This window comes from Podarcis melisellensis, assembly GCF_964234715.1.
Source record: "Podarcis melisellensis genome assembly, chromosome: 13".
NCBI lineage: Eukaryota > Metazoa > Chordata > Lepidosauria > Squamata > Lacertidae > Podarcis > Podarcis melisellensis.
The window spans coordinates 47787551-47804707 of NC_138545.1; the positions used below are offsets into that span (position 1 = coordinate 47787551).

The window sequence follows — 17157 nt, forward strand, 5'->3', positions numbered from 1 at the left end:
TTTAATCTGTTTCTATATTTTAACTTTTGTGTCTTTTGAAGCAGGGTTGTAAATTCTTCTTGATTTTACTGTTTTACATTTTGTAAACCACTTTGATTTATTTATTTTTACAATCAAGTGTTTTATAATTTTTTTGAAATAAAATGAAATGAATGAATGGTCACTAAATTGTTAACTACTTGGAACCCCAGGAATGACAGGGGATAAGGTTCTCTTTTTGTATCATGTGCCATTCTGAATTTCCTCAAACGCCCACAATAACTGATCAGGGGACTGTGATGCTGTTGCTCTCTTGCTCTCCCTGAACATGTGAGAGCAAAAAGTGTGCAGGGCTTGTGTTTGTGTATGCTGCTTTACCGCCCCCCCTCCCTGCATACACCACCCCAGTTTGCTCCATTCCTGACTTCTGTGTGTTTAGCTCAGGGGTCAATAAATTCCCATCATCCGCCTCTGAGTTGTGACCTCCCTCAAACCACTATTGTAAATCTATCCTGGCTTCCTCTTCCTCCTCCCTGGAGGGGTCAGGATAGGGAGGCGGTCTCCACCATTCCTCCTCTGCCCAGTCCCTGACAGTCACTCTCTCCTGTTCTGACGTACCTCACACAGGTTTGTGGTGAAGACTGAATGAGGAGAACCCCACCTTGAGCTGCTCAGAGAAAGGGCAGGGTAAAAATGAAATGAACAAACAAATATCATGTCAGTGGTCACGTATGGAAGTTGTTATGTTCTTTAGAAAGACTTGCTGAAAAATCTGACCCAAGGTCCTGTTGTTGACAAGGCTGACTTAGTTCAGAACCCTACATGTTGTGTAAGAAAAGGTGGGCAAAGGTGAATAATAATTCATCTGAGATATTGCAAAAGTTAAAGTGGAATTTGGAAGCTATGAGATGTTGCATATCAACAGAGGTCTTTGAAGCTGAAGGTGGGTCTGTGATTATGGGGTTTAGTGCCACCAGCGAGGCAGGAGCTAGGGCTGGAGGAAGGGGAGAGTCTCAGCAGTCAGAGATGGTGGACATAACAGAAGCGGTGGAAGAGGTTCTTCAGGCGGAGGATGAGCTGGTTGAATTCCTGCCACCCCCTGCCACACTGTCTCATAGAATTAGGAGAGGCTCGAAGAGGCAAGCACAGTGGCAACTTCGGTTTAGGAGAAATCACTTGCGCAAAAACTCCATCAGATTAAGTCTGGAGTATGTGTGGTCCCTGTTGTTGGTTTTTTTTGGGGGGGGGGAATTAAAGAACCTCTTAATGAGGGTGAAAGAGGAGAGTGCAAAATATGGTCTGAAGCTCAGCATCAAAAAAACGAAGATCATGACCACTGGTCCCATCACCTCCTGGCAAATAGAAGGGGAAGAAATGGAGGCAGTGAGAGATTTTACTTTCCTGGGCTCCATGATCACTGCAGATGGTGACAGCATTCATGAAATTAAAAGACGCCTGCTTCTTGGGAGAAAAGCGATGACAAACCTAGACAGCATCTTAAAAAGCAGAGACATCACCTTGCCAACAAAGGTCCGTATAGTTCAAGCTATGGTTTTCCCAGTTGTGATGTGATGTGGAAGTGAGAGCTGGACCATCAAGAAGGCTGATCGCCGAAGAATTGATGCTTTTGAATTATGGTGCTGGAGGAGACTCTTGAGAGTCCCATGGACTGCAAGAAGATCCAACCTATCCATTCTGAAGGAAATCAGCCCTGAGTGCTCACTGGAAGGACAGATGCTGAAGCTGAGGCTCCAATACTTTGGCCACCTCATGAGAAGAGAAGACTCCCTGGAAAAGACCCTAATGTTGGGAAATATTGAGGGCAGAAGGAGAAGGGGAGGGCAGAGGACAAGATGATTGGACAGTGTTCTCAAAGCTACCAACATGGGTTTGACCAAACTGAGGGAGGCAGTGGAAGACAGGAGTGCCCTGTGTGCTCTGGTCCATGGGGTCATGACTAAATGACTAAACAACAGCAACAAATGTGTGGTCCCCCTGCTGCTTCAGCGGTTCAGCCGGGGCACAAGCCTGGGAAAGTGAATGCCAACTAAGTAGTGTCTAGAAGCGTGTGTGTTTTTATTCAGTGCACCTCAGGAGCTGCTGCAAGTGCCAGCTTTTGTCAATAAAGAATTGAACTCCTGATTGTTTGTCCTCCTTGGTTGGGTGTGCTCAGGATGCCAGGTAAATGATAGCCTGAGGTTTTGATCTGGTGAGCTTGAATTCTAAAGGCAGAGAACAAAAACAGAGAAAGGCTGCATGTGCATGATAGTTTATTTTAGAATCAACGGGGACTGACAGAAACCAAAAATAATTTTTGTCCCCCAAAGTGCTTCTTGAGACACTGTTTTCATTCTGAAAATAGAAGCTCATTGAAGACTGATTGTGCATTGCCCCACAGTGTGTGCATTTGAAAACAGAGGTAGGTGATGATGGAAATAGGGGATTGTGGGGGAATATACCAATATGGGTGGCGCTTTGGGTTAAACCACAGAGCCTAGGACTTGCTGATCAGAAGGTCAGCGGTTCGAATCCCTGTGACGGAGTGAGCTCCCGTTGCTTGGTCCCTACTCCTGCCAACCTAGCAGTTCGAAAGCACGTCAAAGTGCAAGTAGATAAATAGGTACCACTCCGGCGGGAAGGTAAAAGGCATTTCCGTGCACTGCTCTGGTTCGCCAGAAGTGGCTTAGTCATGCTGGCCACATGATCTGGAAGCTGTATGCTGGCTCCCTCGGCCAATAAAGTGAGATGAGCGCCGCAATCCCAGAGTGGGCCACAATTGGACCTAATGGTCAGGGGTCCCTTTACCCTTTACCTTTTTATACCAATACTGCAATAATGGTTTCTTTCTTCATTCACCCGGGGTATGTGCAAGGAGGAAAAGGCATGGATAACTTTGGTATTCTGGTTACAGATAGGTAACCGTGTTGGTCTGCCATAGTCAAAACAAAAAAAATTCCTTCCAGTAGCACCTTAAAGACCAACTAAGTTAGTTCTTGGTATGAGCTTTCGTGTGCATGCATCTGAAGAAGTGTGCATGCACACGAAAGCTCATACCAAGAACTAACTTAGTTGGTCTTTAAGGTGCTACTGGAAGGAATTTTTTTTGTTTTGGTATTCTGCCCCCTCTCCTGCTCATCTGTCTTCCTGCTTGAACTGTCAGAGGTGGTCGTGGATTTGGTGCTGAAAACTCCCAGAATGATTGTCCTGTGGGACTCTGGACATAAATCCCGAGGCTTAGGATTTAATGGCTTCCATGGGACTGACCCAACATGTCATTAACCCAGGGCATGCAGGACAGACTCTTGATCTGGATTTCTCTTGCCATGGCCAGAAAACTTCCTGTTTAGACTTTCCACAGCTCTACTCCCCTGCACGGGTAGGGGAACTATTAAAATGGTCCGCCCTTGGAGTGTAATGAGTCCTCTGGTGAACTTCCTGCTGTGGTGCTCCTGTCAAATCCCTAGTTGCTCTGTGGATGTGGAGATGACCCAAGTGTTGGATTGCTCTGTGGATATGAAGATGACCCAAGTGATGGATATGCTGCAGTGCAATGGTTAGAAAGCAGATGAAGACTGGTGACGAGTTCAATTAAGTGCGTTAAGAGGTGAGCTCATTATGGAGCCTACTCAATGGAAATGCTGGTATCAAAGAAGGATTTATTTTCACCATTGCGTCTTCTCATTGTCAGCTGTTCTGACAACAGTCCATTTGGCCTGGGGAGAGATGCTGTGGAATGTTTGGTAAATCTGCTCCCAATTGCCATGATCTGGACTCTCTGCAGTTTAATCAGTGGATGTGGATATTTTAAAGGTATTCTGAGGGTGGGGACAAGATCTTTGGTTACATCCAGCCGACCATCAATATGCTTGAACGTCCTTGTCCACTGTGGCTTGTTACTCTAATGAAGAGGTGATGTCTGGCCAGGTCTAGGATCCATTTCAGTATGATTTCAAGATCAATTTTGGGCCTGCCATTGCCTTGATCACTCTGTGACATTGGATCTGTCGATAGGAAGACAGAACGGGTGAACCCTTATTTATTATTTTTCAACTTCTTGGAAGCTTTTGATGCCATCGGTCATTTCTGAAGAGGCTACCTGAGTAGTTTTCCTCACCTCTTGCAAAGACTGGCTGGGGAAACCCAGCCAGATGGGTGGGGTATAAATAATAATAATAATAATAATAATAATAATAATAATAATAATAAGTTTCCAATATTCTCCCTATTGACTTCTAGAGAGATGGTCCTGCAATTGTGTCAGGGTAGAATGGTGCTGAGCCCTAAAGAAAAACAAATGTCACAATTATTAGGGAAATATAAAAAAGAGAGGGGGGAATGCAGCCCTGTCTGGAAAGCAGCGAAGTGGCTCAGTAAGGGAAAAAATCGCCTTTGCATGCGATTATGTGACAGGACATATATATAGGTGGCATCCTGGTTCATCTATGGGCTCATCCACACACAGTGCTTTCTAGGCCCAAGTCTAGAAAAGTCTGAGCACTTTCCCCACTTCCTTCACTTTCCCCAGGAAAATCCACTCTTTGGTGCTGAATCAGAACAAACAGCAATTTGGGTTTTCTGCTGATTGCAGAAAGCGTTAAAGAATGGAGCGTGAGAAAGCTACCTCAACAGCATCCTTGTGTGGTGTCGCCCGGCCGAGGAGAGGGGCAGAGAATTGACTCTCCTCTCCAGGCCAGGCTTGACCCAGGGGTAGAGCTGTGTGGTTCCGCCCTCCAAAAAAAGTGTCGCCCGGTGTGGTCAGCCGCCCTGCCCCCTAGCTATGCTAGTGGGGTTTTCACAGGGAAAGTGGAGGGGCAAATAAAATAAAATAGTACTCGGGTAAAGGCTGGAAAAGTGCAAAGCTGTGCCTAGAAAGTCCGGAGGAAAATGAGTGTGGATGATCCCTACGTTGATAGGGATGCTGCGCAATTTGAGATGAAACCGAGATGATGAACTGCTGTGGTATGTGATAAGAATACATTGAGAAGACACCTGGGATTACTCACCAGCAATTTATCTCAGCATCTCAGCTATCAAGCAAGTCGTGTCTCCATCTAACATTCCAAAGCCTTGAGCCGCTGCTCAGGTGGCCATTAAACCATAGTAACAGCAATAACATTTCTGTACCAGAAACTGCATTGCCTCACTGTTAGGAGTCTTGCAGCAGACTGTTAAGTAGGGAAGCGCTATTATCTCCTTTCTGCAGACCAGGACATCCTGGGAATTTGCAGTGGGAAGAGGAAACTGAATCTTTGTCAAAAGCAGGGCTGCAGCTGCCCCCCATCAAGTAAATCAATAAAGATAATTAACTAACTGAGGTTCTGCACCACCATCCTCAAAATAAATCCTGGCTACGCCCGTGGTCAAAAGACTTGGCAGTCATTAAAAAAAAAAAAACAGATTCAACATTAAGGTTGTATTCTCTCTAGAACATAAGTTCCACTGAACTTATGGTAGAACTTGCTTCCAAGTAAACACGTGTAGGATTGTGCTCTTAAGTCTTCCCTTGATATTAAATTTTTCTTCAACCATCTCATGATAATTAATACCAGAAACACAAACTTTGTACAACAAAAGGGAGTAAGCCTACATGCACACCACCTTGAACTCCTATAAAGCAGGATAAGTATAGAAAGTCATTGAAAAGTAATAAAACTGCACAGGAAATATTTTCATTTTCATATGGGACATAAGGCTACATTTCAGTTATAAAGTGTTTGGAGAGTTTTGTAATTCAAGTCTACTAAATTTATAGATCATATGAATTGGTTGTTGTTATTTGCATTTGTTAAATCACTTTATACAGAAGTTGCAAAGCAAGTTAACTGGATAAAAGACAAATAAAACTGGACATGTCTAAAATACGGGCAGGCTTCTTATTTATTGTTTGTGTTTAGAAAACAAATGGCAAGATGCTACGAATGAAAATGCATTCTTAGGAAGGGGTAGAACATTTGCAAAAGACTTTTTGGACACAGATTACGCAAGAAGACATTCCAGTCCAGCAAAGCGAATTTCAGTTCTGGAGAACTGGGCTCAAACGCTGTCTGAGATGGATAGCTTTGTGCAGGGGTCAGCAAACTTAGTCAGCAGGGGGCCAGTCCATTGTCCCTCAGACCTTGTGGGGGGGCAGACTATATTTTGAAGAAGAAAGAAAAGAATGAATTCCTATGCCCCATAAATAATCCAGAGATGCATTTTAAATAAAAGCACACATTCTACTCATGTAAAAACATGCTGATTCCCGGACCGTCCGTGGGCCAGATTTAGAAGGTGATTGGGCCAGATCCGGCCCCCGGGCCTTAGTTTGCCTACCCATGGCTTTGAGGCTAGTGGGTGATTTACAGAGCAGTCTTAACCCTCACATTTGCTGGCTGGAAAGGGCTAGGATGGGGTGGAGAAGCCTTTCTGTAGGTAGAGAAGATCTTCATCAGCATGGGGTGCATTTGCCAGAGAGGCCCTTGCTATACCTGTGAAAAGTTCTATGGGCACCAATTTAGCATTAATAGTATTTTTGTCAACAGCAACCAGTCAGCCCTGAAATGGGGCGTTCTGGGGATGGAGCAGAGGCAACCTAAACACCTTCATTTTTCTGTAAATCTCCAGGATCAGGCTCATCAGCTATACTCGCCTCAACTATGTTGTTGTTGTTTAGTCGTTTAGTCGTGTCCGACTCTTCGTGACCCCCTGGACCAGAGCACGCCAGGCACTTCTGTCTTCCACTGCCTCCCGCAGTTTGGTCAGACTCATGTTTGTAGCTTCGAAGACACTGTCCAACCATCTCGTCCTCTGTCGTCCCCTTCTCCTTGTGCCCTCCATCTTTCCCAACATAGGGTCTTTTCCAGGGAGTCTTCTCTTCTCATGAGGTGGCCAAAGTCTTGGAGCCTCAGCTTCACGATCTGTCCTTCCAGTGAGCACTCAGGGCTGATTTCCTTCAGAATGGATCGGTTTGTTCTTCTTGCAGTCCATGGGACTCTCAAGAGTCTCCTCCAGCACCATAATTCAAAAGCCTCAACTATACCCCACCAAAATTGATTTTACAAAATGGAAATCGGCTTGGGGGTGGGGTGGGGAGAGAAATCAGTTTTACTCCCCTACCTCCCAGCTGGGCCACTGTGAGATGGCACTCCTCTCTCAGATGTTACAGTAAAAATGGGCCTCTCTCTCTGGAATGTCTGGCTTTGGCGGGTAGAAGATAAGAGCAAAGTTGGATGGGTGTTATTGTAACCCAGACAGGGGGAGGCTGAAAGGGAGGTGGCAAACTGAAAAGGAGGAAGGTAACACAAGAAACAAAGCCCCATCTTATTGCTATTAGTGTAAATCACATGTTTTACATGTAAACACGTGTCCATGCATTCTAAGTGGTATAAAAAGTGGGCGCACCCTTACTGGGATATGCAGGTTGCGAGCTTATCGCTCTGTACCTTTGTTCTGGATATATGCATTTCAAATAAAACCCTGTTAATAACCTGCAAGGACGTTTTGCCGCTTTGTGTGAGTCTGTGCTCCGGGGACCCAATAGCAGATATGGAACAGGTCCAACAGCACCACTCTGGAAGCAGTGGACAATCCATTTTTTCACTCCTTTTCAACCCATCCAATTCAGGAACGCTCAGCCCAATTGCACGCCTACACACTCACAATGGGAGAAAGCTCCGTCCAATTCACGACTTCTGGGTAGGCATGCGTAGGGTTGCGCAGTTTAAATACTGAAATCACGTGAGAAATGTAGCCTTCCTAAAATGACTTCTTAATAGTGCTTGGGGTTCTGAAGACGAATTAGGCAGAACAAAGGCAAATTAGGCAAAATGAAGACGAATTAGGCAGCTGTTCGTGACGCAAGCTCTTGCCTTGTGCTACTGCAGCTGAACTGGAGCCAGGGGCAGGTATAATTCAGCTGAGCGAAAATGGCTCTTTCTGCATTAGGGAGGACCATAACTGTCAACCGTCCCTTATTTGGCGGGAAAGTCCCTTATCCCAGCGCTGTGTCCCGCTGCTGTCCCTTATTGATGATGTCCTTTAAATTTCCCAGGTTTCAAAGGAAGCAGCTCCTCTCCCTCCCTCCCTGCCGGCCAGGGAGGAGGGAGGCTCCAACTGTGTTGCTTGGCTGAGTTGCTCTCACCCAATAAGGAGTCTAAGAACGACTGGGGGTGGAGCTTGCATGCCTTGTGCCGATCAAATCATCGGCGTTGCCTGGGGACTCGCCTTTGCTCAGCGCTTCCCAGCGGAGAGGTGACGGTGGTTTTCCTTGCTGCATCCCCTTTGCCGGGTTGCTGCGCTGTGGGAACCACCACTTGAGGCTTCGTTTGGCTGCTGGCTGGGCTTTCTGCCTTTGGCTCGGAGGGGCTCAGAAGTTGAACATATCTGTGCTTGGAAAATTCCTTATTTTGGCTGCTGATCCCTTATTTTCGAGGCTGCTGGTCCCTTATTTTCAAATCTGTAAGTTGACAGCTATGCGGAGGATATCTCTGCAATGTGGCTCTGCAGATCTAGTATGAGCAGGTGTTCCTCGGACGACCCTAAGTTCTCTTTGCTAAAAGAACACTTTTGCTTTCTCCCAACAGATGTACGAGACATTTCACAATTCCATTTTAAGGCCTAAATATAGAGGCTCACGGCTTGTCAAAGTGAGGTATGTAAAACCACGGCCCAAAGACATGGCAAAAATCTTCCCTCCTCTGCATTGCAGGGGAATGGAGTGATCGATCCTCAGGGTTGCTTCCAACTCTACAATTCTGTGATTCTCCTGTGACTCAGCCAGCAGGTGGATTTGCCATTGTGTGTGTGTGTGTGTGTGTGTGTGTGTAACTAAATAAACATTAAGAGCCAGTGTGATGTAGTGGTTAAGAGTGGTGGACTCGTAATCTGGTGAACCGGGTTCAATTCCCCTCTCCTCCACATGCAGCTGCTGGGTGACCTTGGGCTAGTCACACTTCTTTGAAGTCTCTCAGCCCCACTCACCTCACAGAGTGTTTGTTGTGGGGGAGGAAGGGAAAGGAGAATGTTAGCCGCTTTGAGACTCCTTTGGGTAGTGATAAAGCGGGATATCAAATCCAAACTCTTCCTCTTCTTCTTCTATGATGGTTGCCTGGATTCCACCAAGCTGCTCCTGATACAGTAATCTACACCACTTAGCAGAATGGTAGAGGTGACCACAGTATGTCGGGCCAAGGTAGCTCATCCCAGTGTCCTTTTCATCTGTATTGGCTCTCTGAATCATCTTGCCACTTGTATTAGTACAGATGCGTGGTAGAAAGGTTAGAAACTGGCCTGGATCCACTTTGAATGGCATCTTTCTGCAGGATCCCACACTGGCAAAGCCTTAGATGTCTCTGCACTGTAACAACTGTCAGCTTTAGGTACCTTTGGAAATAATTTGCCTTGGAAATGAAATGACTTAACTTGCGTTAGTGTACCAGACTGGAAAGCTGCAATAATTTGTAAAAGATCGCTTCACAAGTCTTTGGGGGTCATCAGTAAAACAAGGCAGAACAGCTAAATCCACAAACCACATGTAATGCCGGCGACTGCAATAACACAGAGCTTCACAGTCACACCTTGTTTGACACTGAAGCCACCTAGCAGGTTGATAACATAGGTGATATTTCATGTGGGGAATTTACCCTATGTCTCCTCCCTGTTCAACCCATATGAACCTAATTATTGCAACCTCTCCTCTTGACATATTATTCCTGAGAGGTACCTAGTTTTTCCAGTTTGTGCTGTAACACAGATGAACTTATTTAATTTCCAAGACCGGAGTATTTCTACATTTTCCCAAAGCTGGGCAGTTCCTTTGGACAGTAGTTTGAAATGTGTTCAAAACCTTTTAGATATTTGTTCGGTGCAAACATGTCCTTGCGACCCTCGACAGCCCCACTCCTGTCCCTTTTAAATTTATCCCAGGGATTTGAACTTGTAATGCCATTAATGGTATTTGTACAGTGGGCGCTCGGGTTGCGAACGTGATCCATGCAGGAGGCACGTCCACAACCCGCAGCCCCACCCGCATCTGCGCACACACGGGTCACAATTCGGCATTTCTGCACATGCGCGCGGGTCGTGATCTAGCACTTCTGCGCATGCGCGAGTGCTGAAACCTGGAAGTAACCTGTTCCAGTACTTCCGGGTTCAGCGCAGTGCGCAACCCAAAATCGCGCAACCAGAAGCATCTGTAACCTGAGGTATGACAGTATTGTATTGTATTGTATTGTCCTATCTGAAGGTGAGGACGCGGGTGGCGCTGTGGGTTAAACCACAGAGCCTAGGACTTGCTGATCAGAAGGTCGGCGGTTCGAATCCCCGCGACGGGGTGAGCTCCTGTTGCTCGGTCCCTGCTCCTGCCAACCTAGCAGTTCAAAAGCACATGAAAGTGCAAGTAGATAAATAGGGGGCGGGAAGGTAAATGGCATTTCCGTGCGCTGCTCTGGTTCGCCAGAAGTGGCTTAGTCATGCTGGCCACATGACCCGGAAGCTGTATGCCGGCTCCCTCGGCCAGTAAAGCGAGATGAGCGCCGCAACCCCAGAGTCGGTCCCGACTGGACCTAATGGTCAGGGGTCCCTTTACCTTTACCTTATCTGAAGGTAGCAAATATGTGCTATATAGACTTGGTGGCCAGGAGACTAAGACTAGCCCAAGCTTCTAAGACAGGCTTTCTGTGGCAACACAGCTTTTCCTCTGTGTAATATGCAAAGCAGCCCTTATTTTTTGCTGGCATATTCTTAAGGAACAGAGGGTGTAGTTAAATGTGCATTGCATTCCAGATCATGAATCTGGGCACTGCATTTTAATTGGCAGCTCTTTGATTAAAATCAGTGTTATTCTCAGATGTTTATAAACTCCCGAGTTCCTTACACTGGCGGCATAATTCCCCGTGACCCTCCCGGCACCTCCAACCCACTGAACGTATACCAGGAAGGCACGGCTGTGTAGCTTTCCTCGTTCCGTCTTTTCAAAGCAGCAGCCTAGCGGGCATTGGCAGAGTGCTCTCCATAAGCCCTTAATAGCTATATTTGACAGGTCATTTCTGCGTCACCTGCGGGTGACACAGTCCTGGATTGAAATGCGTAGATTTCATTTGCATTAACACAGTCAGCCGTGGACATTAAGGGCTTTGACTGTGGCAGGTGAAGAAAGCAATGGCTGAACGCTCCCTCCCCATGGACTACACAGGATCAACTTAACTATGGTTGCCAGCTTTGAGAAGGGGAGGGTGTCCGGCTGTACTTCTTCAGCAGGCTGTGCCTCCCCCCCCCCCATTTATTTGTCTGTGAGTTTATGGCACTGTTCCTCAATTAGTATTTTTGGGAAATAGGGCTTGCCTTCAAAATCAATTTCACCTTCTGTGACTCTGCAACAATGAACGTTCACCCTGTTGATTTGCTTGTGGGGTGTTTATAAATTCCCTGCTAATGATTCAGCACTCTCGGGTGAATTTCCCTGCTACTTCCATAACAGCCCAAAGTCTTTTTTTAAAGGATGTTTTTAAAAGGTGTTGTTGCAACACCTTAGGGCGACAGAGCACTTTAATCCACTTTAATTGTACAAGCCTAGATTTACCAGCTGTTGCTCGAGTCTGCAGCGTGCAGCTATGTAAGGTCATCTGTAGACTGACAAATGAATAGTGGGGATTATTTTAGCTTTCTCTTTCACTTGGTGACAGTACCGTTCTAGCAGCACTGGCCATTCACCTAAAGCAGGGATGGGCAGTTTCCGGTTTCCACCCAATCTTTGCCTGCCAGGGGGTCCGAACTGATCCATGATTCCATTTTTCTCAAGCCATGCCCACCTGTCCATCAGGGAGACATCAGCTGATGCGCGGGAGGGAGAGGTTCAAACCTGGTGGAATCTTCCTTCACCTGTGCAAACTGGTCAGCAGAATTGCACTCTTTGCTCACCAGCTGGAGGCTTAAAGAACAGCACAGGTCTGTTTGGAAAAAGGCATTCAAACAGCCATGCACTACACTTTGAAGTCCCAACTGCTGGAGTGTCAAAGTGCAGCATCACTTGATGCCACCAGGACATCAAGGGATTTGACAGGTGGGTGGGCCCGCCCACCCACCTGTCAAGTTTGGCCCTCCACCTGGGGTGGGGAGATAAGGATCTGGTCCGCCAGCCATAAAAGTTTCCTCGCCCCTGATCTGAAGAAAAGGAAGGAATGACGAAGCACTTTCCATCGGCTAATACTTGCAATATTTCAATATTTCTATATGGTCTGAAGCTCAACATCAAAAAAATGAAGATCTTGGCCACTGGTCCCATCACCTCCTGGCAAATGGAAGGGGAAGAAATGGAGGCAGTGAGAGATTTTACTTTCTTGGGCTCCATGATCACTGCAGATGGTGACAGCAGTCACGAAATTAAAAGACGCCTGCTTCTTGGGAGAAAAGCAGTGACAAACCTAGACAGCATCTTAAAAAGCAGAGACATCACCTTGCCGACAAAGGTCTGTATAGTTCAAGCTATGGTTTTCCCAGTAGTGATGTATGGAAGTGAGAGCTGGACCATAAAGAAGGCTGATCACCGAAGAATTGATGCTTTTGAATTATGGTGCTGGAGGAGACTCTTGAGAGCGCCATTGACTGCAAGAAGATCAAACCTAGCCATTCTGAAGGAAATCAGCCCTGAGTGCTCACTGGAAGGACAGATCCTGAAGCTGAAGCTCCAATACTTTGGCCACCTCATGAGAAGACTTGACTCCCTGGAAAAGACCCTGATGATGGGAAAGATGGAGGGCACAAGGAGAAGGGGATGACAGAGGACGAGATGGTTGCGTGGCTATTCCCTCCCCCCCCAGGTGGAATAAATGAAGACATCCGACACAGAGTTTAGGATAATGGGCGCAAATGGCCACAACTTTATTGATTACAGGAAAGAAGGGTATTGGCTTTTAGGCATTGGCCCCTAACCGACTATCCGGTCTAACCGGGAAGGGTTAAACACCAACAGGGGGAGCCACCCGAGATGCGTATCCCTAGGCGCTCCCCGAGGGGTTACCGCTCGAGGGCGCGCTTTAGGCCCTAGCCTCCGTAGGTTTCGGACGAGGCGTCGCCCCCTCGGAGTCCTTTAACGAACTACCCTTCAAGCAATGGGGGAGGTGATGGCGTTCCTCCCCCCCAACCTCATCTGCATGACAATACCCCGGCCAATGCCTACCGCCAAAACCAAATAAGTTGTGACGATTGCTACGAGGTAGGCGAAAAAACCAAGTGGCTCACAAAACCAGCCAATTCGCCAAATGGAAAAACTCCTACCAGGCCCCTTACGGCGACCAGCCGAAGCCCATAGCAAGGTCAGTGGCAACCTAGAGGGCGGGTGGGTGGGAAACCGCGTCGTCCCGAGGGAAGAAAGGGGCGAGCCCAGGGCTGCCCCGACCTTAAGTGGCCTCTACGGCCACGCCCCTGCCGCCGGCCGATTGGCCGGCGCTACAGGGGATGCTAATTAGGGGAATCCCTTTCGCGAGGCTGGCGCCAGCCTCGCGAGAGTGTGGGCGGGGTCGTGATCCCACAACCCCCCTTCCTCCTGAGATCGGAAGGGGCATTGCGTGGCTATTCCCTCCCCCCCAGGTGGAATAAATGAAGACATCCGACACAGAGTTTAGGTTAATGGGCGAAAATGGCCACAACTTTATTGATTACAGGAAAGAAGGGTATTGGCTTTTAGGCATTGGCCCCTAACCGACTATCCGGTCTAACCGGGAAGGGTTAAACACCAACAGGGGGAGCCACCCGAGATGCGTATCCCTAGGCGCTCCCCGAGGGGTTACCGCTCGGGGGCGCGCTTTAGGCCCTAGCCTCCGTAGGTTTCGGACGAGGCGTCGCCCCTCGGAGTCCTTTAACGAACTACCCTTCAAGCAATGGGGGAGGTGATGGCGTTCCTCCCCCCCAACCTCATCTGCATGACAATACCCCGGCCAATGCCTACCGCCACCGAGCCGCAAGCCGGCTCGCCGCCAATACCCTCAGACCTGCAACCAATCCCTGACGCCTTGAAAAATGTCTGCCAACCAAATGTCATTGCCAGCATCAGATAGATGCACGCCATCCCAGCGATAAAGCACTTCCTTGTCAAACCGTATGCATGGGTGCTGAATGACCCGACCGCCCAATGCGGCCACCCTGCGTGCCACCGTGCGCTCCACAATTCTCCTAGCTTTATCCACTGCCGCGGGTTTCACCGCTTCGCGCCAGCAACGTCATTGATAATGTTCCACATCAAGTTCACCCCTTTCCTAGAAGGCAGGTCGTTCTCGCCTAGCTGGATGACCAAGGCATTGGGTGGGCCCTCGGCAGCGATTCTATTGGATACTGCTGGGAAAAATTCTTCCCAACGCATACCCCTCCTAGCGATCCATGACAATTTGACCCTGCTGGGTAGCCGTAGCTCATTATCCCAGCCCCTTTGTTCGGCGCGCCGCCTTGCCCAATAAACGATGCTGTGGCCCAGGATCCACAGTCGAACCACGCCAGCACCTAAAATGAGAAAATAGGAGAGAACAGGAAGACCAGATCAGGAGGTGTGTCGGGGAGAAAGCCGCGGGAATTTAGAAGGGTTTCCGAATGTAACCTTGATATGCGTTGGATTTCCAGCGCCCCATGTCCATAATTCTTTCTGCCGGTAAACCCATATGGGCGGCGGTGGTCGCCGCCCCAATGCGAAAGGAGTGCGCGGCATACAATTCCTGTGGTAACCCAATGGCTGCGATAGCCTTGCGCATGACCCTCGTGAACTGCTGCTTAGAGAGGGCAGAACCGTTGGAATGCACAAAGAAGGGGCCACTGGACCCCGGTCTAACGCACAGGTATTTCCGTGCGTCCTTTACAGGGCAAGGGCCCGCCCTTTGAGTCGCCTGAAGGCGAACCAAGGCTCCCTTGCCTAGTTGATCAGTCTTCGAGCTACGGATTTTTAACATTACGTGTGCGCTGTCCACCGTTACATCCTCCAACAATAGCCCCTTGGTGGCTGTGCGGTCCTCACAGACCACTTCGCCTATGCGTAGGGCCCCGAAAAATGCGAAGGAAAATGCTGCTGAAAACAATCTGGCTTCGTATCTTGACCAACACAAAGCCCTAAGCTTCCTACGGATTTGGGTAAGTATATCAAGCGTTATGGGCCTCCTCCCGTCCTGGCCGTGGGGCCTGGACCTGCGCCAGCCCTCGAGCATTTTCCGCACAACGAAATGCGAACAGGGATCTACGGAAAACAACGTTTTAGAAAAGAAGGATATAGCTGCGGTATGAATATTAAGTGTTTTGGGGGCCCGGCCCAGATCCCTAAGGTGAACCAAATACTCTATGACTTCAGACTTCGACGGCGGCCTGCCTGGCTTGAACCGTTCCTTTTTGATGCGGAAGGAAGTGAAGTCTAGCCACGCCTTATTATATGATCTCAGGGTAGAAGGCGCTAGGGCCGACAATACTCCCTTTATTGCTTCTCGCTGCCAATATTCCAGAGATGCTCCGGGAACGGTAGCGGCTGCTGCTGCGCATCCGGCGCCAATAAGCGAAAGCGTTCCATCTGGAAACGAGATAGAGCATCCGCGATGTTATTATCCATACCAGGGACAAACTTGGCTGAAGCGTGAAGGTTCAACCGCAAGCAGGAAAGGATGAAGTACCGCAAAAGGGACGCTACCCTAGGTGAACGTGATGATTGTTTATTCAAGACAGACACAACCGCTAGATTGTCCGTCCAGAAACAGACCTTATGGTTTCTAAACTGGTCTTCCCATAAGTGGATTGCAACTACGATGGGAAAGAATTCCAAGAATGTCAAATCCCGAAGAATCGGTTTACCTTGCCAGGAGGGAGGCCAGTGCTGAGCACACCACTGGCCCCTGAAGTACACCCCAAAACCCAGGGACCCCGCTGCATCCGAATGTACTTGGAAATCTGCCTGCAGAGCAAGACTATCCTGCCAGAGCGATATGCCATTGTAGCCATCCAGGAATTGTAACCAAACAAGAAGATCCGCCTTAACTGCCTTTGAAAGGCGTACCCTATGATGGGGTGATCTTAAGCCCGTGGTCAGTTTTGCTAGGCGGCCGCAGAAGGGACGGCCCGGAGAAACCACACGGCAGGCGAAGTTGAGGTGCCCCAGGAGGGACTGGATTTGCCTCAAGGTGACCTTCTTTAAGGGCAGCATTTGGCCGATTAGCTCTCTAAGGGCCGCCAATTTTTCAGCTGGTAAGCGTGAGGTCTGGGCTAAGGTGTCGAGTTCAATGCCCAAATAGGTCATAGTCGTGACCGGACCCTCGGTCTTCTCGTTTGCCAGGGGGACCCCCAGCTCCCCAGCTAGCGACTCAAAAGCCAGGAGGAGGGACCTGCACTCTACAGCAGCACTTGCCACTAAAATAAAATCATCGAGGTAATGACCCACCCCTAGTGAGCCAGTTCTAAACTTTAGGGCCCATTCCAGGAATGTGCTGAAGGTCTCGAACGCCGCACAAGCAATAGAACAACCCATGGGCATTGCTTTATCAATGAAGTAAGCTCCCTGGAATTTGAAACCCAACCAGCGGAAGTCTTCCGGGTGAACTGGTAGTAGACGAAATGCCGATTCAATGTCGCATTTTGCCATGAAGGCGCCCTTGCCAAAACTCCGGACCAACCGCACGGCTTGATCGAAAGACGAATATTTCCCCGTGCACATCTCTTGAGGGATGGCGTCATTAACTGAGGTTCCTTTGGGGTAGGACAGGTTGTGTATCATTCTAAATTCCCCGGGGGCCTTCTTTGGGACGATACCGAGCGGGGAGATATGCAGCCCTTTGACAGGCGGAGTTACGAATGGACCGGCCACCCTCCCGGCTGTGATCTCCTTCTGTATCTTCTTTAACGCAATATCGGGCCTTTCCAGGACTGATTTCTGGTTTGGGGGGCAACTGGAATTGGGTGAGAAGGCTACCGGAATTCTGAAACCTACAGAGAACCCTTCATCCAAAAGGTGGGCTGCATGTCTATTCGGATACGACTTTAACAGTGCTCTCAAGGGTTCCAGTTTTATCGGGGAGCGCGCTAGGTTTAGGGAGGTGTTAGTAGCGAGCCCCAACTGTTCCCTGAGCAGGGGCTGCGGCTCCGGAGGGGGCACCCGTTTCCCCGGGCGAGGTGACCCCGGCCAGCCCGAAAGGGCTGCTGCCTCCCCCTAAAGCAGTTAATTGCCGGGTGGCTGCCTAAGCACCT

The 17157-nt window shown here is 48.6% G+C and overlaps 1 protein-coding gene across 1 annotated transcript in view; it reads left to right on the top strand.

The window, feature by feature from the left end:
* Positions 1–17157, top strand: part of LOC309354189 (transmembrane protease serine 11B-like protein) — an 89135-nt gene that overhangs the window by 29266 nt on the left and 42712 nt on the right. The window contains exon 4 of the mRNA XM_081884213.1: positions 8541–8608. Coding sequence (XP_081740339.1) covers positions 8541–8608 — 68 coding nt within the window. The remainder of the gene's footprint in view (positions 1–8540; positions 8609–17157) is intronic.